This window comes from Hetaerina americana, unplaced genomic scaffold (assembly GCF_022747635.1).
Source record: "Hetaerina americana unplaced genomic scaffold, ioHetAmer1.1.p SCAF_4, whole genome shotgun sequence".
NCBI lineage: Eukaryota > Metazoa > Arthropoda > Insecta > Odonata > Calopterygidae > Hetaerina > Hetaerina americana.
In genome coordinates this window covers 93,852,872-93,878,739 of record NW_027286985.1, presented here as the reverse complement: position 1 = coordinate 93,878,739, position 25,868 = coordinate 93,852,872, and the positions used below count along the sequence as shown (strand labels likewise).

General features: G+C 36.7%; 1 protein-coding gene across 4 annotated transcripts; it reads left to right on the top strand.

Annotated features, from left to right (window-relative positions):
• Positions 1-25,868, top strand: GatB (glutamyl-tRNA(Gln) amidotransferase subunit B, mitochondrial). 4 transcript variants are annotated; one of them, XR_011701697.1, is made up of 14 exons: positions 1-330; positions 472-683; positions 773-920; positions 1,030-1,143; positions 3,186-3,358; positions 5,831-5,979; positions 7,782-8,020; positions 10,331-10,564; positions 12,801-12,937; positions 14,657-14,780; positions 14,924-15,013; positions 15,996-16,151; positions 19,498-19,582; positions 25,681-25,868. XR_011701697.1 is itself a non-coding variant. In XM_071589769.1 (13 exons), exons 2-12 carry the CDS (start codon positions 556-558, stop codon positions 16,125-16,127), a joined length of 1,668 nt encoding a protein of 555 aa, XP_071445870.1. In that variant the 5' UTR covers positions 1-330; positions 472-555; the 3' UTR covers positions 16,128-16,151; positions 19,498-19,904. The 4 variants fall into 4 exon arrangements, 1 of the variants encoding a protein (XP_071445870.1); XR_011701698.1 differs by lacking the exon at positions 25,681-25,868 and adding an exon at positions 16,595-16,686 and having other exon boundaries at positions 19,498-19,905; XR_011701696.1 differs by lacking the exon at positions 25,681-25,868 and adding an exon at positions 19,664-19,904.

Genomic DNA, 25,868 nt, shown 5'->3' with positions numbered 1-25,868 from the left:
TCAAGTGCCCTTATACACTGAAGTTTGTTTACAAATAAGACCTCTCAAAGGAACGTGTTCAAGGAAGGCCAGCGATGGAATATGTTAATTAAATAAAGAAATTATTGATTGATGCTAAAGAATGGTTTTGGTGGACATTAAATATTTAATTTTAGTCTATTGAGAGAATACTTTGAAACTTTTGCCGAAAGGCCTAGAGGAGCTGTCTGTCGCTTTCCGTTTGTCGGACTTGTGCCATTACTTCGTAAGCTTAGGTTATTCCGATTTGGCTGAAGGAAGATATATGAATCATAAAACCTATATTCCTTAATAGACAATCATTTTTTGGAAGTATGTATTTGATGTTGATTAGTATTATAGCTTGTGACGGGAACTGAAAATAAAGCATTTCATTTTTGAAAATATTTTTGTATGTCATCTGCACCTAGCGTTTCTGTTATCAAAGATATGTATGTCGTATTTCTGTTCCAGAAGGATGTGGGGGTTTAGAGAGTTGTCCGAGAGTAGTTAATTTAAAAACCCTGAGATATAATACAAACATTTAAATAGTGCTCAATGTTTTCAAAAACTGTGTATTTAGAAGGCCTAGTTGCCAGAAATTTTCTAGTGAAAGCCAAAGCATTATGCCGAAGCCACAGCACCCCCGACAAAGTGGAATTGAAGTCGAAGCTCGTCAATTTAAAGTAATTTTGATGTTGTAAGCTATTAAATACATTACATTTGTGTAAGGATAGTCATTTCACATGACCATCATTTTAATCTTTCCTCTTAGAAGCGGATGGGAAGGTGTTGTCGGTTTAGAAGTCCATGCGCAAATATCTTCGGCGTCCAAACTTTTCTCTAGCGCCAGTACTACTTTTGGTTGTCCTGTCAACACCAATGTTTCTCTCTTTGACGCTGCAATTCCTGGTACTCTTCCTGTGAGTTTTGAAATTTTTATTTAAAGCCAAAAATAATTTTCATTTTTATATTGGACCTCCTCCATTTTCCAGGAATGTCTTATAACTAATCAAAGTTTTTCGTTATTAGGTGCTAAATCGACGATGTGTAGAAGCTGGAGCAATGACAGCTTTGGCATTATCTTGTAAACTGAATCCTGTTTCTCAATTTGATCGAAAGCATTATTTTTATGCAGATCTTCCGGTGAGTATCACTGGAATTAAATTTCAGTAGGTATTATAATGGCGTGCTTCATTTTACTGGGCTGAAGTTTCCTCTAAACTCTAGTACTACTATTGTAAGGTGTCTCATTGCTTCCATCGTCCTAAATTTATTCAGATTATTTCTTTTGATTCCTCATGGTCCGTCTATCTTGCTTAAGAAAAAGCCTGAAATAGTCCCTTTTTTCCCTCTGGAATATTTCTCCCTCTTATAGGTCTTATATTTTCTCCCTCTTAGAGATAATCTTAAACCAAGTCTCTAAATTTCAGCATAAATTGTGTTTTCCCTCTGTAAGCTGTATACATAAAAAACTTTTTTTAAATGTCTCCTAACTAGTGAAAATCTAATTCTGACTACTTATTTGTTTTGTGTTACTGAACTTTTGACTGTTTTGAATATCATGTTCATTCTATTGAACCTTCATGGCTTGATTGTGTAGTACTGCTGTAATTCATTGTTCTTTACAATAGTCCTCTAACCCCCCCCCCCTTATTTTCCTACTCCCACAATATCATTGTATTACCCCTTATTTATCAGGTATTTTCCTCCAGAACAACCCCATTTATATTGCCTAGTCATTCATTTGCCCTAATTCTTCCTCCTTGTTGCTAATTATGTACTGATAGTAATAACTATTTAGAACTCATTTTCTATTAAAAGTATGATTTCACTCATCTTCTATTTTCAAAAGTTCCATTTTGTCTTCTCTATTAAAGCAACCATGTCATCTCTCTATGATTTACTTTGTGCTCCATGCGAACGGGGGATATTTGTCTTCTTTCCCTCGTTTCTCTTTTGCTGTTTCCTGGTTTTACTGTTCTGAATCACCATGACATTCCAATGCCTTAATCTAAGATTTGTTGATTCTTCCTGTTTTTCCTTTTCGATGGATTTTGACCAAGCTGTGGTAGAAATATGTATGATAGTGTCTGCAGACTTCTTGACTCCCTCACTGCTGGCTGCAGCACCCACTTTAATGGCCTTGAATCCCATGGTTACGTGGATTCTTTATTCTTATCATTTTATCCATTGTGCTTCCATGTGAATGTTATTGAGTTGGTTTCCAGTTGCCTCCCAAAGCAGATTTTTTAAGATGCCTTAATCACTGTCATTAAGCCATTCCATAGCTATGCACAACACACACAACCTTGCACTAGAAATAATTTAACTACGTTGATGAAAGGTATCCATGTCAGAAAATGAATATTATAATTTCTAATAATCTGGAATACGGTAAATAATACAAGAATTGTTGCATGCATAAGGAATTTCAAGTATATTCATAGACCGGGAATGTAAAAAATGAAACTTTAATTTCAATCAAGGATAGCAAATCTGTGTGTGACTACCCAAATAACCTTCTCAAAGAGTTGATTGTATTTATTGCTCAACTAGTAGCTTAAATCATAAATGAGTGTTTCATAGTGGGAGTTTTCCCAGACTATTTAAAGTGCAGTCTTTAAAAAAGGAGAGAGAGAGACAAGCCAGCCAACTATCACCCCCATATCTATTGTACCTATTCTTTCCAAGCTCTGTGAAAGCATTATTAAAATACAGCTCTAAGAATATTTTAATACCAACTATCTATTTTGCCTTTCTCATCATGGCTTGAGATCTGGTAAATCAACAAATCTGGCCGTAGAGTCTGTTATCAGCATTCAGTTATTCAGAAGTGTTTATTTTAGTCATTCTATTCACTTATTATCAAAGGATGGGACACAGTAGTCCAGGGGTGGAGTGTTGGACTACTGCCCAGATGGCAATATGGAATATGTTTTTTTATTATAAAAAAAGAACCATTTAGAGAATTGTCGATTCATTCTCCTTCCTGAATTACCTTGCCTTCATTTAGGGGTCACTTCCTCAATTGATTATTATTTGTTTGGCCCAGTGGTAGTTACTTGATATTCATATTTCAATAAACTGATTTGAATTCATCCTTCATTGAACCTGTAATGAGTATTGCTTTGAACCTTTTTCGCATCAATGCCTTTCATAATATAGTAAATATTTTGATATTATAGGCCGGATATCAGATCACACAGCATAGGAAGCCATTAGCTCATGATGGGGTCCTCCCTTTTGAAGTTTACGTTTGGCAGAGGAAAGAGAAGCTCTACAGGAAGAAGTCCCATGTGATTCAGTTGCAGCTTGAGCAGGACAGTGGGAAGAGTCTACATGATGATAAGAATATGAGGTTGGCTCTTAAAAAAATGAATTAAGTTTTGATATCTGAATCATTAATTAAATCAAACTCATAGTTGGTCATACCACGAGCATAATATTCACCTCAGAATTGGAAAGTAACACATACATTGGTTTATAGTCTGAATGCTGGCTCAGCATCAAATTGCAAGTCAATTAATGAATATTAAATCATATATTCCCTTCATAATTATGCCTGGGTGATTATGAAGAAAATATCTCAAGTTATACAATTTATTTGACTTTGATACTATCATTACAAATCCAGTCATTTGTGAATCTTTTCTAAACAATCTATGCCTTAGAATTCAATTGGATCAAGTTAGTGTTATCCTAAATTTATTTTTTTTCATTTTTGTGCTCAATTTATTGTAAGTGAGGGTAAAAAAAAACTTGACCCTGCCACAATAAAAATTTAATATTCGATTATTTAATTTTCAATTAATTTAATACGACCATGGTTTCGATGCTGTACATCATCACCTGATGATGATGCACAGCAGTATCAAAACCATGACCGTGAAATATTAAATCTTTATTGTGGGAGTGTAAAGTTTCTTTTTTACCCTCATAATGAAGGAATTCCACAAAGTTAAACCTGAAACTTGTGTTTATTGAAAGTGGGCTATTAGTTTGTATGTAATAAATATATGTAAAAATTATTAGTGCTATTAATCTTGAATTATTCCACAGGAGATATTATTTTGCTGACTCATGATTTTTCTCATGTCTGTGAACATATACTGAGTAACAAAGAGCTAAGTAAAATTTGGCAATTGACATTTTTAATTCCTTGCATCCCATTTAACACCATTATAATTTAAATGATGATTTTTTCCCAACTAATGTCCTTTCAATTTCTAAACTTCCACCTGGAGCTGGGGGAAATCATTTATAAAGCTGGGAAACAAATATCATACCTGTATGGTCAAATGTTTATTGATGGAAGGTTTTCCTGAATATATAGCCTTCTTACAATTCAAGTTATATAACATTTATTCATTCTTTAAATTTATTCTGGTGTATTTACCTCCATGAAATTTTGTTTGATATAAATTAAATCATCAGGTAAAATATTCCAGTACTCATATTACTGCATCAGCTGTTATTTTTGTCCTTGCAAAATTTAAAAGTGAAATCTAATTGTAATGTATCATGAGAGTTGAATTTTGGGACAGGCCTCTGAAGTGTTTCTTCTTGGAAGTTTTTTATTTAAGAGAATATCCTTTTGAAATTCGATCATCCAATTTGTGCATGCTTAATCATTCTTTTTCACAAACCACTTGTCTAAGGGTAAAAAAGAAACTTTACACTTCCACAATAGAGATTTAATATTTCACGACCATGGTTTCAATACTGCACATCATCATCAGGTAATTACATCAACATTTTTTCAACTTATATAGTTGACTTTAGTTAGGGACAGTCGATCATCCCAAAATAAAGGTCAAACCATTGTAGACCAACACCCTCCCTAATTAAATGTAGAACACATCCGTTCGTTTTTTCCATCACTATTTCTAAAAATGGTGGGGTGTTACATTGTGCTCTTCATTTAATGATCATTTAATTAACATACACTTTCACAAATTTGAGCCAGTAACCTTACAATACATACCCTCCCCTACCCCTAGCCCACTAATAGGCTGCTGCACCTTAACTCAACTTACCCCCTCTCCCTTACTCTCCTCACCTTACCCCCACTCCTCTCTCTTACTCCCCTCTTGGAGCCAGACTATATAAGTTGACAAAATGGTGATGTATGTTACCTGATGATGATGCACAGCATCGAAACCATGGTCGTGAAATATTATTAAGGGGGATCGAGATGGTGCGGTGGCTACTGTACTGGCTTCCCACCCAGAAGGCCCTGGTTCAAATCCCGGCAGTGTTGAATATTTTTCTAAGGTTTCTCGATCCCTACTTGAGGTGCTTTGTGGAGGGCACTTTGAGTGAGTACGCCGTCTGTTGGATGGGGCGTTAAGCAGCGGACCCCTTGTTGCTTTCGTTAAGAGTAGGCTAATGCCGACGCCGGGTTTCTCTCCGACCTTCATCCTTTCCTGTCCATCCCTAATGGCGCAAATGACCTCAGCTGTCGGTCGCCTCCCCTAAATACTACTGCTACTCGTGAAATATTAAATCTTTATTGTGGAAGTGTGAAGTTTCTTTATTAACCACATCATGAAGGAATTCCACAAAGTTAAACCTGAAAAAATGTCCACCTATGTTTCATTAAATTTAAAATGGAGATAACTACATTGGCTGATTAGACTTGAAAAGGTTAATATTTTGTAAATATAGATTTTGCATGAATGCTATTATAAGTGAATAAATATATGAAAGTATATGTAGTTGATGAAATGGAATCTTGCGTGCTCATGGTAGGAGTTTCATATTGACTAGTCTACCTTTAGTTGAATGTAATGTTTCTGATGAGAAATTTGTAATGGCTTAATACTGACAGGAGTCTAGTGGATTTGAACCGAGCTGGTGTTGGCCTAATGGAAATTGTGTTTGCCCCGGATCTTTGTAGCGGCGAAGAAGCAGCCTCTTTGGTCAAGGAATTGTCTCTAATCCTCACACGTTTGGGAACATGTACATGTCGAATGGAAGGCAAGTAAAAAAGGTCCGATATTATATCAAAATGACCAAAACGCAGGTTCACTGGACAATATTTGTAATTGGCAAAATTGGCACCCTGGTGGTGGTGGTCAGTTACCATGTGGATAGATTGAAGCCGAGGGTGCCTAGTCGTGTGTCTCAAAACCAGACCTAGGCTCTCTGGTCATTAGCTCAGATGTCTATCCACGGTTATACATCACCCCTAAGTTAGAAATTATGTCAAAAGTAATTGATACGTGTGAGTCTTAACGACACTAAAAATTCTACCTAAAAAAGCACCTACCTAGAGTCTAAAACTCAAGGATATATAATTCTTGCACTGACAGTGGAACCAATCAAGAAGGATTTTTGTGGTATTATCTTCAAATAAACTGTATACATGCATATCTCTAACTAAAACAGCCAGTGAAATTCACCCAGGCTGTTTTGTACCATTTGTTTTATAGCAGGGCAGTAAGTAGGGACAGTTCCTTTCCCTGTGCCATTTGATTTCCCAGGAAGATCTGGTACAACCTAAAAAATGACACTGCTCAGGTGAAGACTGTCCGGCCAACAGTCCAGCACTCAATCAATTGAACTACGAGGGCGATTCAAAAAGTAAGGTGTCCTATTTTTTTAATCATGATAAAATCAAATTTATTCTCAACTTTGTGTAAATCGTTGGAAAGGTTGAGCATTTAGCTATTTTTCTACATAGTCGCCTTGACGATCAATCACTTTTTGCATCCTTGTAACTAGCTTTTTAATACCGGTGTTGTACCTTTCTCCCGCCATGTCACGAAGCCAACTGACGACTACTTCTAGCACTTCCTCGTCTGACTTGAATTTCTGTCCTCCAAGGTGTTTTTTGAGAGCGGGAAACAAGTAGTCGCTGGGGGCAGAGTCCAGGCTGTAAGGAGGGTGGTCGATGATATCCCAGCCGAATTCATTGAGTAGGGTGATCGTTTGATGTGATACATGTGGACGTGCATTGTCATGATGCAAATACACTCCTTTGGTGAGACACCTTGTTGTAACCAAGGACTTTTGGCACAATATTCTGCATGGAGAAGTAGCCACTCTCTTCATTAAGGCCTTCCTTTATCTCATGAAGGGTAATTCTCTGGTTATTGAATACCATCTCGTCAATTGAAGCCACCATGGCTTCCTGCAAACTTGGCCGCCCTGACCGCTGCTCATTGTGGACATTTTCCTGGCCATCAAAAAACTCCCTGCACCACTTCCGCACATTTTTTATGTCCATACACTTCTCACCATACACTTCCACTAAATGGCGATGAATTTATTTCGGAGAAGCAGTCATCAGTTGGCTTCACGACGTGGAGGGAGAAAGGTACGACGCCGTTATTAAAAAGCTGCTTGCAAGGATGCAAAAAGTGATTGATCGTCAAGGCGACTATGTAGAAAAATAGCTAAATGCTCAACCTTTCCAACGATGTACTAAAATTTGAGAATAAATTTGATTTTTTAATGAAAAAAATAGGGGACCTTACTTTTTGAATCACCCTCGTACCTCTTCCCCCAAGTGAGCATTGTGCTAGTTAAACATGAAGTAATTGCACAGAGTGATGCATGATACTGTTCATGCATCTGTAAGTGTTTCAATGAAAGACTAACTAATAGGTGGAACAACCATGCTGAGAAGAGTTTACCTACCAGTGTCCCCGAGTATATTGAAACTTTCCTAATATTGGTGGGCATCATTCTGTATTGCTAGGCAAAATGTGAGCCAGGTGTGTCATTTTTTTGTTTCTCTCATGGTCACACCTCTCGTTGCCCTCTGTTCTCTCCAGAGGGGGCACTGCGAGTGGATGCCAATGTCTCGGTACGACCAAGCAGTTCTCCCCACCTGGGGGCAAGAAGTGAAATCAAGAATTTGGGCAGCATCCGTGCCGTGGCACTGGCCGTGGATTATGAGATTAGGCGGCAGGTGGAGGAACTGGAGAATGGGAGGAAAGTGGGGGGGGACACAAGGTCGTGGGATGCCGACCTCAAGATGACCGTCCCCATGAGGGACAAGGAGGTCCAGCAGGTAAGTTTTGGTCACTCGCAAGGAATGAGCGTAGTACTGAAGACTGTGGAATTCTTCCATTCTCGGGGGAAGAATGATTTATTTTTTGAATTTATTTATAGCACCCTGAAAACAGGAACATAGGCCTTTTCTGAGGGACAAAGTAATGAATTACAACAGGACAAGAGCAATGATGATTGTAATAATAATAATGTACCACAGTCTGACCAATTGTAGCTGGTAGATGTGACCACCAGACTACAGAACCACTCTCAAGTGCCTGGCCTTTAAGATGGCAATGAAGTATGATGCTATTCAGAGACTCAAAGGTCATTGAATGGCATTTATCATTGCTTACGGCAGGGTTGCCTCAGAGCAAAATCATAATTAACAATTCATAAAATATGTTTTATCTCAGAAAAAGAAATGTATTTTAAAATATATGGATGATGCATATGCACCTATTAATTATTTGTTGATTTTGGCCAGTAAATATTAATTTGTCAATTATATTTATAAAAAATACATTAAACATACAACAATATAGGTAGTTAAACGTATTAAATTAGTGAAATACGGATACTTAATACTTGTGACACATATGGAAGGCATGAGCAAAATACTTAGTTAAAATAGAAACAGATATTCTTGACAAATACATATTCAAATCGATATACATTGGATGCTTGCATTAGGTTGCTGGGAACGGTATCCAAAGAGTAATTTTGGTTGTAGTGAATGATATTTGGTTTGTGGTGGTTTCTAAGAGAGAGATATTTGAAATTACCATTTAAACTTGTTGTCCTTGGGTGATAGTCATGAGAAGAGTGAGTTATGAAGGTAACAAGTGGATAGCATGACCTTTCATTGGGTACTGTATCGAATAACATATGGAACAATGGTAATGAGGCATTGCCTACAAAACATTTCTTGCAAATGTGGTGTTTAAGGATGGAGATGAAGAATTTGCTTCATGGGGAGGAGAGGAGAATGCATTATAAGGGTATTGACTAGGGGAGAGATTTTTTGGACTAGCAAGTGTTGGGAAATAGATGAATGGAATTTGGGGATTTTTAGGGGACTCTGCTGTGCTGGGGGTGGTGCATGCTTGGATGGAGGGTGAGAAGAAAGAGAGAAGATCTTCCATGCAGAAAGTCCTGTTTTCAAGAGGAGAAGATGCAGGAATTTGAGGGCATGTCATTCAGCGTAGTGTGAGGTGTGAAATATTGACGGGATTGTAAAATGCTATCACATGACTCCATATGCAGCGGGAGAGAACATGATGAAGAGCTATCTCTGAGAAGAACTTTATCAGACGTTGAACACATGGGAGAGCAGTTAATCGTAACCAAATCTTGGTTTAGACATCACAAAAGACAGGTATAAATTGAAAGTGCCTAGGATTAAGGAATACTGTATATCAGTTAGACTATATCATGGTTAGGCACAAATTTAGGAACAGTGTGCTCAATTTGCACAGTTTCCTGGGAGTAGATGCAAATTCAGATCATAATTTAGTAATGATGAAATGTAGCAGTTGATTCAAAGAGATAAAAAAGGGAAGATCTTTTAGACAATGGAATGTAAAAGAATTAACTAGAAGAGCTAGAAAGGAATATCTACAAACTATTGAGAAAATTAAGAGTAAGGAAAAGGAGTTGAATACTATAAAGGAAATCAGGAATGTATCAAATAAGGATATCAAAAGTCATTAAAGAAAAATGTAGGGTTTTCTTTTGTGTAAAGGTGGAATTGATCAAAACCCTGCTCCATATGAAAGTTTTGATGAGCCTTTTCTTAACATCCTTCCTCTACATCTAAGTCCTCAGTTCCTTTCTCTTTGTGAAAGCTTCCTTGTCAAATGCAATTCTTCTTCTTATATTCCTACTACTTCGAACAATATGGTTCAAAACACTTCTGAGATAGGTAAAATGTTCCACCCACTTTGCCCTCTCATTTTAAAATCTAGCTTAGCATTCTTCTTTCCTGAAAACCTCATGACCTTTGTTTTGCTTACATTAATCTGGTTGCAACGATGATCCCAAACCTATTACACTGATTTCCTAATGCACTGGATAATGATTTTAACCCTTGGCTGACTAAAGCATGATTAATTACTTTACAGTTCTACATTTCACTTCTTGTCAGGAATCTGTAACTCAACTCTTGAATTAATTTTTTGTATATTTAACTTCACATGCCACTATAACTCATGTACTTACGTGCTAATTGTGAAATTCTGTTGAAGTTCAATTAAGGTTGAGTATAGGTTTTCCATTTTTTGCAGCTTTTTGTATCATATCTCACCAAATTGCATATTTTTTTCTGCAGGACTACAGGTTCATGCCTGATCCAAATTTGCCACCCTTACACCTCTTGAATGCAGTCGAATCAGAGAGCAGTGGGTCTAGCTCTGAAAAACTTTGCACCAATGATTCTCCCAATTGGCCACCTCCAGTTGACGTCAAAGTCTTGAAAGCTCAGATTCCAGAACTCCCTGATGAAACTAGAGAAAAACTGAGAAAAACTTTAGGCCTTCCCATTGAGGCATCATACATATTAGTGGTAAGTGCTCATTATTGCTTGGATATGCATGTGTTTTTTTATAAATGGCTACTATTATGCCACCTTCCATGAGTTTTATGATTTATGTATATAGCATGCAAATAAGGATTCCAGGTCAATTTCAAAATTTAAATGCACCACCTGTGTATTCACCTAGTCTATTTACAAAAAAGAATTTCAGAATCCTTTGTACTAAAAGCATATTTTCCTAGATTTTATAAACATACCTACATCTATATTGTATGTTTATGTGCTGTTGCCCTCCCTGTGGACTAAAACCTGGATATGGTGAAAGGGCTTGAGCATTCCAATGACCCCTAGAGCTGTGCTGGGGGGAGCAACAACTTTAGTTTCTGATAGAGTCACCCATGTCAGATAGGATGAAGGGTAGGGGCCAGATGAAAGGTTGTCTTTGCAGAATGAAGGTCAGTGGACAATCCATAAAACTAGCTATGAGGATTATTTTTTAAGTTAGTTTCATTTGATCTAAAAAAATATATTTGTTAGGAAGAGATTTTAAATCTATTTTGCTTCTTAAAATAATCGCCACACTCTATCAAGCACTCTTCATAATGCTGCCCCAGCTTCTTTAATCCCTCAACATAAAAGTTCACTGCTTGGGAATTGAACGGTTCACTGCCTGGAGTTGACAATGGTGGTCTTGAGTTCCTCGTCATCTTAAAACTGCCATCGGCCAAGCCACTGTTTCAAGGGAAGAAGAGGAAATAACCACTAAATCATTTCTCTCTTTTCGATATTGATTGAAAAATGCTCATCCACTTAACATTCTTTGCTCTCTATGTTATCAGGAAGTCAGTAGGCATTTTCAGTACCTGTACACACAATTTGTAATATCTGAGCTTTTCTTTAACAATCATGTAATTAGTGGTATGTCCAATAAGAGGAAATATACCAGCCCGTGTATTAATCGTCAATTGTCGATCAGATTGTAGTTCTTGGTCCACTCGATGAATATTTTCATCGATCTGAATCCTGGGCCTGCTACTCCACTCTTCACAATGCACATTCGTTCCACCATTTTTGAAGCCTTGATGCCATTATCTTTCCTTTCCTTCACTCATAACTGTTGGTCCATGAACTAGACAACTCTTGGTGAAATTGGGCAACTGATGATCCTCTTTCTCATACAAATGGAATCACAAAACACACATCCCAACTGGAGGGAGTAATGATTTTCTCGGACATTTTTATCTGCATTTCACGACAGGCGAACAACTACAGAATCAAAGCAATGACTTCAGTGGCTTCAGAAACAATTAATAGAACACACTGAATGCATACAACTTTATTCTACCTAGCTAATATTGAAATGCAAGAAAATAGCCCTTACTTCATGATAATGTCTCTTAGATTTGTGGATGATCAAGCTATAGTTTGCCAGTCAATCAAGGTGTCGCAAACTCCACTGAGTACATTTGTAAGTCAGTACGATAGGTATAGAATGAGAATAAATTTACATCAAACTAAGGTTCTCAAGTTTTCGAGAAAGAAAGGGCTAAGTTAAATGCTAAAATAGGAGGGCAAAAACTAGATCTGGTGGAACAAGTATTTTGGATCAAAATAGTCTAAATAGTAGGGACTTAAGGAGGAGAAATGCATTGGACCACAAAGCTTTCACAAGGAGGAGAGAATTGATGACAGGGGTGTTGAGTAAGGATGTTAAGAAAAGTCTTTCATGTTGAGCATAGCTATGTGTAGCATTGGGACATGTTCACTGAAGCAGGATGATAGACGTAGATTTAAGGCTTTTCAAATGTGGATGTGGAGAAAGTGAAGTGGACAGAAAGAAAAATAAATGATGAAGTGCTGGGTATGGTGGGGGAAAAGAGGGGATTGCTGGGAGAAATCCAATAAGACAGGAAAGATGAATTCTGAGAAGATTGATTGGTGGTGGGATGTTGAAGGCTGTGATAGATGGGAGAATGTTAGGAAAATAAGGAAGGTGCAGCAATAGGAGAGGGATGTTGGATGAAATGAAGGGAAGAAGGAAGTTTACGGACACGAAGGGGTTTTTTTCATGAAGTAGTATATTGGGTTGTGTTTTTTTAGGAGAGGCAAGTTATTGCGTATCATTGTGTAGGAGTTTGGGAGCTTCATTTGGTGGGAAGAATTTGGTTTCCTTGTCCAAGAAAATCCATTTCTTCTTGGACATTTTGAAGTCTTCATCATTCTTTTTCATTGAATTGATTGTTTTTATTCTTTTCTCATTGGGCAGAATGAAGAAGTGCTGCTCTCATATTTCTTCAAGGTCTTGGAAGGCAAGAAAGGGAGGGATCCAAAGCTGATAGCAAATGTTCTTATCAATGAATTGCTTACATCAGTGAATAAGGCTGACCTCGATTTAGACAAATGGTATGTGTATAATGATGTTGTCCGGGTAAAAGTGAACAATTGGTATGTTCATTAATCAATGTATGCAATTGAATGAGTTAAAATGTATTCATTGAGATGAGTAATATTTTCAAAATTCCAAAGAAACTGCAGGAGATGGCGCAACAGTAACTTTTAATGGAGTCATCCGCTAATATCCATTTCAATGCAACAATTTCAGAGTGTAAAAATTATTTGCCTTGACCGGGATTCAAATCCAGATCCCTCAATGTCCGGCCCTAAGTTTTTATATTTGGCTTTAACTTCATGGATTGTGGCATGTCTTGCCCAACTATGAATGCCTGTGACATTGTATGTACGGTATTCTGTCACAACATCTTGTTCCTTTAGAGACCCCAAAATTTCAGAGTTTAAAGGGATGCCTCGATAGTTTAACTGGCTAGAGCACAGAGCAAGAATCTCAAGAATGGTGTTGCTAATTCTTCTGCCCTATATGTGTGGATATCCACTGGGCACTGTTAATGTGTTCCATTGTTTCCAGTTATGGTATGCAAGGGGTATGATAGGACACTCCCATTCTTCTAATTAACTTTTTTTAATTAAAAATACTTATTTTAATTGGCTCACATAATCCATAGTGACCAAACCCATAGGAAACTCTTAATATGGAAGTTAGAATGGTAACCTGATTTTAAAATTTTTAATGATGTTCTATTAAAAAGAAATCTTGCTTGATACATGACATGTGTTTTACTCTTTTCATAATTCAGTTACATGGATATAGCAGCTGTCATTGTAATGAAAATGCTCCTCTAGAAATGAGGGAGTAGGTGTAGAAGCTAATAGAATATTTGTAAGAAATAATTTGCAATTGTTCTGCATGTGACATTGATTGAATAGTAGTACTTTGGCTTTTTCAAAATTTTGTGTCAAATTGATATCATCACAGCCATTCCAAATGTTGTCCAGTCGTTGCCAAGTTTAATAAAAGAGAGAATCCATGGATTTCTCTGGATTTCTGAAGAGGTTCTTATCGGCAAATAATATGGAATTTACATTAACTGTTGGTTTTAAGTAAAGGTGAGTCATCAACATGGATCAAAAAGATAATTGGCTCCTAGATTAATCCTTGAGGTGTGCCACTTGATATTGAGAGGGGATCTGACATGTATTTCTCATTTCTTAGTGAAATTTCAACTCTCTTGAGATCTGTTGGACGTGTAAGAGGTCAGAAGTTTAAGGGACACCCATCTAGTACCTATTTTTTGACACTTGTGGGAACAGAATATGATTAACCATGTCAAATATTTTGGCCTGATCTAAATATGAAGTAAAAACTTAAGGTTGCTGTCCAAAGATTCAGGAATAAAATTTTTGGCATTTAGGAGTGCAGTTTCTGTAGATCTGCTTTTACAAATCCTCATTTAGGAGGTAGTAAATTCAATTTGTCTAAGTGGGCAGATAATTTGTAGAAATAAATTAATTTAAATCTTTTAGGGGGTTGAGATAAAAGTGAAATTGGTCTTTAATTGCCTTCATTGTTTTCATCCCTTTCATTTCAGTAAATAGCAACTCTTCAGGTGGTTAATTTGGTGTACATAAGAGTTTATCAAATTAATCATCTATTGAATTCTTTACCAATCAGATTTAGAATCGACTCTTATGTGTGTGTGTGTGTGTGCTTATGAATGCATATAAGCTAACATATTTTTTCTTGTTTCCACTGCCCTGGTAATACAGTGATATTTCTACCTCATCCATTGGGGAAGTTGTCGATCTTTTGGAGAGCAATTATGTGAATAATCAAATTGGCAGGAAACTTATGCAGTGTGTTTTGGAAGGTGACCATCGCACACCAAGTCAGGTAATATTCGTCAAGTCAATCAGAGTTTTTAGTGGTATTTTTAAAACATCTAATGCTCTAATTGATTACATGAAATTCTTCTTTTTCATATAACCACTTTGTTCTTTTGGCTGTGGTGAAACTGTTTGTAATTAACAATGAAGATTGTGGATGAAAACAATTGGAGACAAATCACTGATCCTAAGGAAATCAGAAAAATATGTCGTAGTGTCATAGAAGGTAGACCTGATTTGGTAAGTTTCTACATTTTCTTCCTCATGCACTTATTTTTATTTATACCTATTCAAAGTATGCATCATTACAGTTGGGGATGAGACAATGCTGTTGAAATCCTTTCTCATAATTGCTGTTCCCTTTATATCATACAATCACATCTCGTCTTGATGGTAGTGACTTTTATAATTAGGTGTCAAAAATATATTATGTGTATATATATATATTATATGTATATATATATAACATATATATATATATAACATATATATATATATAACATATATATATATATATAACATATATATATATATAACATATATATATATATAACATATATATATATATATAACATATATATATATATATATATATATATATATATAACATATATATATATATATATAACATATATATATATATATATATATATATATATATATATATATATATATATGTAGATAATAATTTTCAATTGTGTCAAAAAAAATATAGTAGCTGTCATGTCCTTCTGCATTGCCGATGATCCTAATAACCTGTGATTGGAACACATACAAATGTCATTACTATATTCAGCTTAAACAGCATTTTAATGCTGCTTAAGCTGAATTCCACCTTACTACTCTACTGTATTTCAACCTACAGTATATGAACCTTAATATGTAGAGCTAATGGTTTCCACATTTGTTAATTTAATTATTCTTTTAGTTAGGTAGCAGCCATAGGCTACTGAGGAAGAGTGAGAAAGAGTAAACGTGTGTCTCCCAACTTATGTTTTGTTGGTATTAAGGCAAAAAATGCAGTATTTCCTCAAGCCTCTGGCTGCCAGCATTGTTTGACTGTGATAAATTCTTTTGTGTGTGGGATGAAAAGAACAAAAGAAGATCCATTGTCATTTTATCACATCCCTCATATTTTTGTGTTAATAAGTTTCACACAAGAGTGTTGATATGGGCATTCAAAAATATTTCAAATAAGTTGGAATACTATTTTTCTCATTAGGTGAAGCAGTACAGGAGTGGGAAGACCAAAGTTTTTGCAGCCATAATGGGGGAGATTTTTAAAGCAAGTCAGCAAAAGGCTGACATGGCTTCAGCTGGGAAGATACTGAAAGAAATCTTGAAGGAAGGATGAATTTAAGAGCTTCATTCTTGAGAGGTATTTATCATACAAAATAAATATATAAGCAGTAGTCTGATGGATTTTTGATGTACTCTACTTTAGTCTAGGACATAGTTGTTCAAATTTCTTTCAACATCTACCTCTTTTCTCCTTTAACCTTGCCTAGAACTTATTGTTTGTTTTCTTTTCCATCCATTTTATTTTCTCCATTTTTCTTCAAACCCACATCTCAAAAAGCTCCTATCTATGATCCTCTTGCCTCAACAACCAAGTTTCCAAGCCTTACAAAACTGTTATATTTTTAAAAATTTTCTCTTAATATCTTTACTTAATGCACCTGTCATAAGTTCACACCTTTTAGAGCTGGTATTAAGACTCTCTGTTGGAGTAATTGCTTAACTTTAATTACGTGATAAGCATGAAAATGTATTAGAACTCTCTTAGGACTGAACATATTGTTATACACCTAGTTTATTTAGTTTCAGGATGAAGCCTGTATAAGGACACTTAACTGAAAGTCCTTCAAAGTCCTTCAAGCAATGGCTCTGTTTCACCTTTGGAAGTTTAAAATGTAGAATAATAAAATGCAATCAATTGATTTCATTGACAGAATTCGAACTTATTGACAATATTTTTTTATTTTTCCTTTTTAACTCATAAATTTTGAATATAAGTAGTTTACAAATATACATGTAATTAAATATATTTGCAGAAATTTCAAAGTGTAAAAATTATTCGCCTTGACCAGGATATTCTTTGAAATTTCTACGTTTTAATACATATTAGTGGTTGATTCCATTAAAAGTCTCTGTTATAGCATCTACTGTAGCTCTTTCAGATTGGGTTAAATATAATGAATAACTGATTGAAGCACTTTTCCACTTATCAAGTGGAAAAGTGCTTCAATCAGTTATTCATTATGTTCGACTTCCACCACATCACGCCTGAAGCTATTCAATTTATGGGTTAAATATGTTTGTAAAGAGTTGGTGACCCTCCAGACTACTCTTAACTTGGCATATTAGTTTGCAATCATTTCCAAATAAAAATCAAAAGCAAAATAGGTTACATTACTTAAGTAATCAGGACTAAGAACCTTTGTTGTATAGATAAAAACAAGTTACATTGTACATAATAGCAGGGTAAAGAAGTTAGAAGTAGTATGACAATTGCCACTCATAATTTCACTCCAGCCTCCTCATGCTGTTCTTACCATTTCCTCCACATTATCATTACGATGAGTATTCTATTGTTGTAGATATATTTTGAGTGGACACAGACTTATCATTGTTATATTTCTCAGTGTCATCAAAAAAGACACTTCCTGAGACTCGACACTATATTAAAATGTTCCTCAGTTTCACATTCATCCTATCCAACATGGCTGATCTTTTCATCTCTCTCCTGCCTAACTTCCTCCTCTCTCTATATCACTGTCTTCCATTGCCAATCAAAATGCTCTGAATATCCTCCTTTCCTGCCTCCTTTCGATTTCTCCCAACAATCCCCTCGTCAATTAGTGACCTCATTACTGCTATGGCATCATTCGTGCCTCTCTCCCTTTCCAGAATCCAAATTGATCATCCCCTAAGTGCAATGGAACCTCACTTAATGAGCACCTATCATAGTGGAGTGTTATGCATGACAAGAAAAAAACATGACCAAATATGACTGTATTTTGACCAAATATGACTGTAAACCAGAGACTTTTCATGTAACAAGGGACGATGAGAGGGGAATTCCCTGAATGATTGCGCACCTGCTTCCTCAGTTTGGTTTAGTGCTTGTTCTGCTGACATCTTACTGTCACTAGTGATCCCAAATTTTTATAAATCTGTGTTCAGACATATTATTTGTGATTTTTTTGTGATAAGTTCTATAATATTTTAGGCATTGCTTAAAAAATATCCCTTAAGAAAAAGCCACTTAAAGACAGCCATAAGTGAATAAAAACAACCATGGAATGGACCATCCTCAAGAACAACAGCAAAATTTAAGAAGACAGATGCTTCTACTAATGCCAGGATCATCAACAACTGAAGAAGTATTTTAAGGAGCCATGCATGGTGTGAGAGATAAAAGAGAAGAACCGGCATCCACGTCATAGAGAGGCATGATCAAGCAGCAAGCTCTAAGTCAAAGGCAGCAGAGAACATCATTAGTGACTTCAAAAAGCACGTAGATGTTGATGGTTACCTGTCGCAACAGGTTTTTAATTGTGACGAGACAGGCCTCTACTGGAAGAAGATGCCAAAGCAAACCTATATATGTACACACAACAGCATAGGAGAATATATTGCCGGGCCACAAGCCAATGAAAGGCTCTCTCATGCCTCTATTTGCCCAAATGCAAACGGTTTTGTTGCAAATGGAATAATAATTTTGGTGCTTTTTGGAGAGCATTTTAAGTGGGTGAGATGTCTGATGAGATGTTAAACTGCTGAACCCTTGTCGCCTTTCATTAAGAGTAGGCTAATGCTGATGCCTGGTTTATCTCCACCCTTCCTCCTTACCTATCCATCCCTAATGGGGCAAATGACCTCAGCTATTGATTGCCTCCCCTAAGACTAATATGTGAGCAGCAATTTGAGAATTAAACCCCTGCTTCTTTGCCATTCAGAAATTCCACAAGGCCTCAAAAAGTGATAAATCCAGAAGAGCAGGCTAAATGTGATATCGAGGTCATGGGAAACTGTTGCATCATAGCATGCATATGAAGCATCGTTCTAATGAAGCAGTGGTGATGCACTCTAGATATTTATTGATATGATGATGCTGAGTCACATTTTCACAATATTTTGAGTTTAACAACGCAGTTTAACATCCCATCCAACGGACGGCGTACTTACTCTAAGTGCCCTCCACAAAGCACCTCAAGTAGGGATTGAGATACCACTGAAAAATATTCAACACCGCCGGATTTGAACCCGGGCCCTCAGGGTGGGAAGCCAGTACGTTAGCCCCCGCACCATCTCGATCCCCATCAGGAATATATTATGTAGTATTCCTAGTATTATATTTACCTAATTTGTTTTGCCTGACATATACTTATAGCTGTTCATGTGACCGTTGCCACCAGGAAAATCGCCTAATTGCAAAGTAAATCTAAAATAAATAAATGATGCTCTGCTAGTCACTAATCTTTTCCCAGATTTTGAACTTTCACAAATGTTCATACCTAAGGATGGACGAGGATCCTTTACCTTTGGGTTTGCAGCTACATACATACTTTACACACAAGCTTGATCTGCCCATAGAGAATTTCCTAATTTGATAATTCAGGTTACCTTTGGTGTTCTTTTTTCATGTGTTTGAAACAGTTTTTGCTTAAAAAACATTCTCATTGTTTGATATTTCCTGAAATATTTCTCTTTCATTTCAGATGGTATTTTTTCCTGCACACCGTGTCACAGAATCAGTCTTCAGGATAGGTTTCTTCAGTGCAGTTTTTCAGCAAATTTTGGAAGGTGAATCCAGCTGTAAATAAGCAGTTGTAGTTATATTTTAGTTATTTTGTCCCATAATATCTCAATGTTGAATGCTTCCAGTTCTTCTCATCTCCATTATGAAGAATTTAGCAATCTCCGTCGGCAATTAAGTAACCATGGAGAGCAGTTCAAAAGTTTTGTTGGAATCAGGACTAGGAAGAAAATCACCCACTCCTAATGAATGATATGCTATTGATAGCATGGGTTGAATGCATATTTCATGAGAGCCACCATTTCCTTACATTCAACAGTGATCCTTTGATTTTGAGTGGCATTAAATTAATAATTGAATAAATTTTGTTAATCTTGATAAAAGCATCTTTTCAACTTACACATACCTCACTTTTTTCACTTTCAGTCTCTCGTTTTGCGGTATTCAGTCTTTTATAATTTCTTAGTTCAAATTCTCGTTCCTGGTTTTCTTTTTTTGCTGGCGTACTGGGTAGATAATGTTTTTTCAGTGCAGTAGGTTTATTAAGTGACTGTGGCAATTAATCTTTGCATAATTACTTAAGAGGTGAATTATTGAGAAATTTAGCCTTGTTATCATCTGGAAATAATTTTCCACCTATACTCGCAAAGGGAAATTTTGACACAGTTTCAAGCATAACATGGTGGAAATCTTTCATGATGAAAGAAGACACTGATTTTCCACATAGAATTTTTTTATTACGACGTAGGTTTCATTATGTATCGTAAGCATAACATCTTAAGGTACCTGAAGATGTTATGAAATTCTTTAAGAATCACCTCAATTACAAAGTATTTGAGACCTACATATTGCCTTTGGTTAATAAATTCTGTGCTAATTTCTATTTGTCACTGAATCAAAAATCTTAACTTTACAATTACTTTGAAGCTCTACCTTAATCTATCAAACCAGCCTTCCAGTTATAATTGTGGTTCGCTCCCTGAATGGCAATTTTTTTATGCTTATTAACACTAGTATTGCTTTCTAAATACACATGAATTAACACATGGAATTACCTTACTTGGTAAACCTGCAATTGTGTATTGGGAGAGAGTACGCAGCAGCATTTTCAGGCAGTATATTCTCTGCCAACAACAAACAATATTTGTTATATCTTCAGTAAATATATGCTGTTATATCACCACAAGACAGCCTGAATCTGTCACCAGAGAGCAATTACAACAAATGCAGAAATGACCCACTGGTGTACTATGTACTAATTTCTTTGTGGGAGCAGTTATTATTAGTATATGCCAATCTACTAAATGAAAGCTTTCCCAATTCCGTGACCAGATTTGGAATCTAATGAAATGATGAAATAGTTGTTGTAGTAAAAGAGAGAATAGTGGGGAATGGGAAGGAAGCACTTGGTCATTAGCTAATTGAACATTGCTGGACAATCTCTAGCATCTTCAATGCATCAAGTCCTCTTCTGTTGTCTTCCCCATGGAAGATATGCAACACAAAGTCACTTTAATGGTTGCTATCCAGGAGATGCTTGGCAAACATTGAATACACATTCTTTTATTTGAAGCACTTTTTGCGTTCACACGACTATTATTGACCCTGCTTTCTGTCCTACCAATGTATTTTACTGGGCAGTCATCTCAATGGAGTTAAATAAATGCTTTTTGAGTGAGAAGCAAGGAGTCTTTGGTGGGAAACAAACACACATGTGTTCAGGGTTGAGGACATGTGTGAGCTATTCTGTATTTATCTCAGGAGAAGCATGAGGAAACAGTAAACGAGCTATTGCCTAAGAATAGTGCTTTGCACCATTTTTTTCTGATTTTTAATGGGGGCCAATGTCGAGAACATAGACATCGCTAATCTATTATCTACAGGCTTTATTAAAAATATGATCTATGATTTTTGTTTAGCTTCCATTCACTATGGCCATACATTTCTGAGGATAGTTTGAAAGGCTCTCAGAATCCCCACCAGATGTCAGCGCTAGCACGAGTTTCCTGCACAGTAATAGGTAATCCTTTATGAGTAAACACGTAATGCATCATTTCTCCGGGAAGAGATCTGCTGTGCAGAGTCCTCTCTATTGTTGTTCCCGTGTAGTGATTTGGGAAGATAAAAAGTAAAGGAAAATCATGGTGACTTTCAGAACACTCTGAGAGACTCTACTACTACTTCATATTCAACTGTTGCCAAGTGGACAAATGAGTTCAAGTTTGGTCGCGACAGCTTAGGTGATTATCCGCTCAGTGGTCGTCCAAAATGTGCCACCACCCCAAAAATTATTGCAAAAGTGCATAAAATGGTCATGAAGGACCGCCGACTGAAAGTGCAAGAAATAGTTGAAGCTGTAGGGATGTCATCTTAATGGGTATATCACATTTTAAACAGTGGAATTGGGTATGAGAAAATTATCTGCTAGATGGGTGCTGCGACTCTTTGATGCAGGATCATAAATGCATAAAAAAACCATAAACACAGTAATCAACCCAAAGGTCGGTTTAGTAGGTGATGGTAGAGATCACCCAGTACTAAGCCCTACACGGCGTGTGAAAATTCACACATCAGGGTAGGGAAGCCAGTTCCTTTCCCTGTGCCGGTTATGGTTTCCCAGGAAGATCTGGTACCCGAAAAATCACATTAGCTTGGGTGGAGCTGCAGGTGCCCAGAGTGCCTTACCCGGGAATCGAACCCGGGACCCTCCGGTCAGCAGTCCAACGCTCTACCCACTGGACTACCACGACCCGCCATAAATGCATAAGAATGGAAATTTCCAAACCATGTTTGACCCATTTAAATAGCAACCAACAAGATTTTCTGTGCCAGTTTGCGACCACAGATGAAACTTGGGTCCACTACTATACTAAGACAAAAAAGTAGTCAAGGGGGAGGAAACATGTTGAGTCTCTGACACCAAAGAAAGCTAAGGTAATACGGTTGGTTGGAAAGGTGATGGCTTCTGTTTTCTGGAATGCAAAAGGGATTCTGCTGATAGATTATTTTCTCAGTGGTCAAATGACTACTGGACAATACTACACTACACTGACCTCCTGGACCAACTACAGGAAAAACGCATAAAAAGGCCAGGCTTGATAAGGAAGATAGTCATCTTTCATCAAGACAATGCACGCCCACACACAAGTGCCATTGCCATGGCAAAAGTATGTGACCTAAGAGATGCATTGTTGCCATATCCACCTTATTTGCTGGATTTGACTCCATCAAATTTCCCTTTCGTCCTCAAACTCCACGTATTCGTCACTGGATGGAGATTCCCTGACAAAGAACTAACAGCCAAAGTAGACGGGTATTCTGCAGGCCAGAAGGAATCTAATTTTTGAGATGGGGTCAAGGCATAGGAACGTTGCTCAACCAAGTGCATTAGTGTACAGAGACACTGCATTGAAAAATAAAAGAAGTTTTACTGAGGTAAATCGTTTGTTTCTATTCCATTCTGACAACTTTTCTAATTACCCTTGTATTTTTTTAAAGGTCCGAGTTGAGCTGATTTAAGTGGCATACAGAGCTTCATGCACAGTATTCTTTTGCTGATAGCTCCCATGACAGAATTCACTGAAGTTTCAATACTGGCTTGACAAAGATTAAGGGTACAATTAATTGCTAACTGGCAATTTTGTAGGAGATTTTCCTCCTTGAAGTTTGGGGAACAAAGAAATGAATTAGGACAATGTTTATGTTATGCGAGCAGTAAGCTATCACTATCGCAGGAGGTGTTTTGAGCAATGATGATCAAAGAAAAGTCATACTGATGAAGGCCCTAAAGATAAAATTAAATTTGCATATTTACTATTTTTTAGAGTGAAAGAAATGTTACCACATATTAAGTTTTTTTGTAAATTTTGCATTTTCTTCTTGCACTTTTCATAATATTGCATTTTGAAAATATCTAACAACTTGGATATGTTCCCTTCACTGTGCCAATCAAACTGTGGTTCCACTGATGTTTCTGCCGGGGCATTTAATACATGTAAACTTATATCAGCACAGTCTTTGTGAATTGAGTTTAGTTTCCTGATCTCAAAGTGGGATAGTCAGTTTGTAACTATTCATTACAAGAAAACACCCTTTGCCCGATGAATATACCACTGGCTTCAAAAAAGCTAAAGGTTCCAATTTTCTTCCACAAACCTTTTTCAATCTCTTTCCCCTGCGCACCATCTCATTCCTGTTTGCTTCTCATCCATTCCACTTTTTGGACCTCAGTTCTCATCAATAGATTATTCACAATGTAGTGAGTACGTGTGATGTTGATTGGAATTGTTGGAGAACGGTAGAATGGAGAGTAATTGTATGCTTACATTTGATGGAAAAAACCTCATTTCGATAATGTAATGCATTAGTTTATAAGGAAGTTAAGTTGGTTCATGTAAATATCTACCACAATGTGATATACTAGTTGAAAGGAGTTAAGTAAGGTGATAAATTGCTCCCAGTCCAAAGACGAATGATGTCGTCTACAAAGCAATAGCAATATCACACATTATATGGAAGTGGATGAATGGATTTTTCAAAATTTATCCACGCAGTTTTTAAAAATTTCAAGGAGAATAGGTGATGAAACAGACCCCTAGAAAGGATACTTTATTGCTTGTAAAACTGTCCATAAGTCAGATATCATAAGACTACATCTCTCCAGTGCTGATTTCAAGAGTGCTTTCATGTTAGTCATTTGCCAGGCCAGTCATGATGGGTTGGGGAGTTTGTATCTGCACACATCTTGTCCATAAGAGTCAGGAAGACGATACATCTTTACGTTATCTATACTTATTATGGAACTAATAGCTGCAAAAATAATTACAGCAGGTTTTTGTGGATGAGGGAACAAAAATTCATGCAAACCAGAATATGCCAGCCATCAAAATAACAAAATTTCATAAATATATGGCAATTGAATTTATTTCTCAATCACCAGCCTTATTTCTGAAGATTAAACATTCTCATCGAGTGGTCCTAGATGTCATGAGACTTAGTCATGCAATTCTATGCATTGAAAGTGGTTTTACTTCTTGCCCATAAATCTTGGAATATACGAGGGTCATCCGGAAAGTAGTACCCGTTTGTGCCGCATGAAGTGCTGACGACGCGAGTAGCCGCTGGACGAGGTCAGATAGCTTCAGTGGCTTGTCTGCCTTCTCTGAGCCAAGTTGCGTGACGCTAGCATTGCCTGTGTTGTTTCTGTGATTGTTTACAATGTTTAAAAAAATTGAGAACGCCGCCAGTTGTGAAGTGAGGGCAGTGATTAAATTCCTCAATGCAAGAAACGTTCGCCCATGTGATATTCATCGCCAATTAAAGGAGGTGTATGGAGACAATGTAATGGACGAGTCGTCTGTTCGGCGGTGGTGTCGCAACTTCAACATGGGGAGGGGGAACACACACGACGATGAGCGTTCGGAGAGACCGTCTGTCATTACAGACCAACTGGTGAGCTCAGTTGACGAATTCGTGAGGAACGATCGGCGCGTCACAATTGATGACATCTGTGAGCATTTTCCCAATGTTTCTCGAACAATTGTTCATGAAATTGTTAAACACCATCTGCATTATGCAAAAATTTGTGCAAGATGGGTCCCTCGCGTATCTCAATGAGCTGGCGGCGAAGGACTATGCAGCAGGAATACAGAAACTTGTCACACGTTATGACAAATGCCTTAATTTGCTTGGAGATTATGTTGAGAAGTAGTTTAAAGTATCCTCTTTCAAATAAAATTTTTTATGTTTGTTAATATTTACTTTTGTGTCTTTATTTCACGAACGGGTACTACTTTCCGGATGACCCTCGTATCATCAGTGGATTCAATTGTAATATTATATGGTGCAGTTTCTTATAAGCAAACTGAAATAGTACATACTTACTTCATCATTCATATGTATACATAAATATTCCTCTGAGTCAGGTTCACAATTATACAATATGTACAAACAAGCATATCATTTTTATTTCATACCACTTCCTGGAAAAAAGAATTCATGATTTTTTCTATGTAATACTGTCAAAATTCAATGAAATATTTCTAATGATTATGGTAAATAATACCTAAGTTTATGAAACTTAATTATTATGCTACAAGCTATCATTCTGTAACCCTGTAACATGTGGTATTTTTCCTTTTTACAGTTGGTGACCTAACACCCCCTGCCACACGCCCTTGCGGCGGCTTGCGGGGTATGATGTAGATGTAGATGAACCCTTGTTGTTTTTACTATGATTTTAGGTGTGCACACACCTCACATTTTGAAGACAAACGTACTGGAAAATGATAGTGAAACAAATCTCAATGCTGATAAAATGTCATACAACTTCAA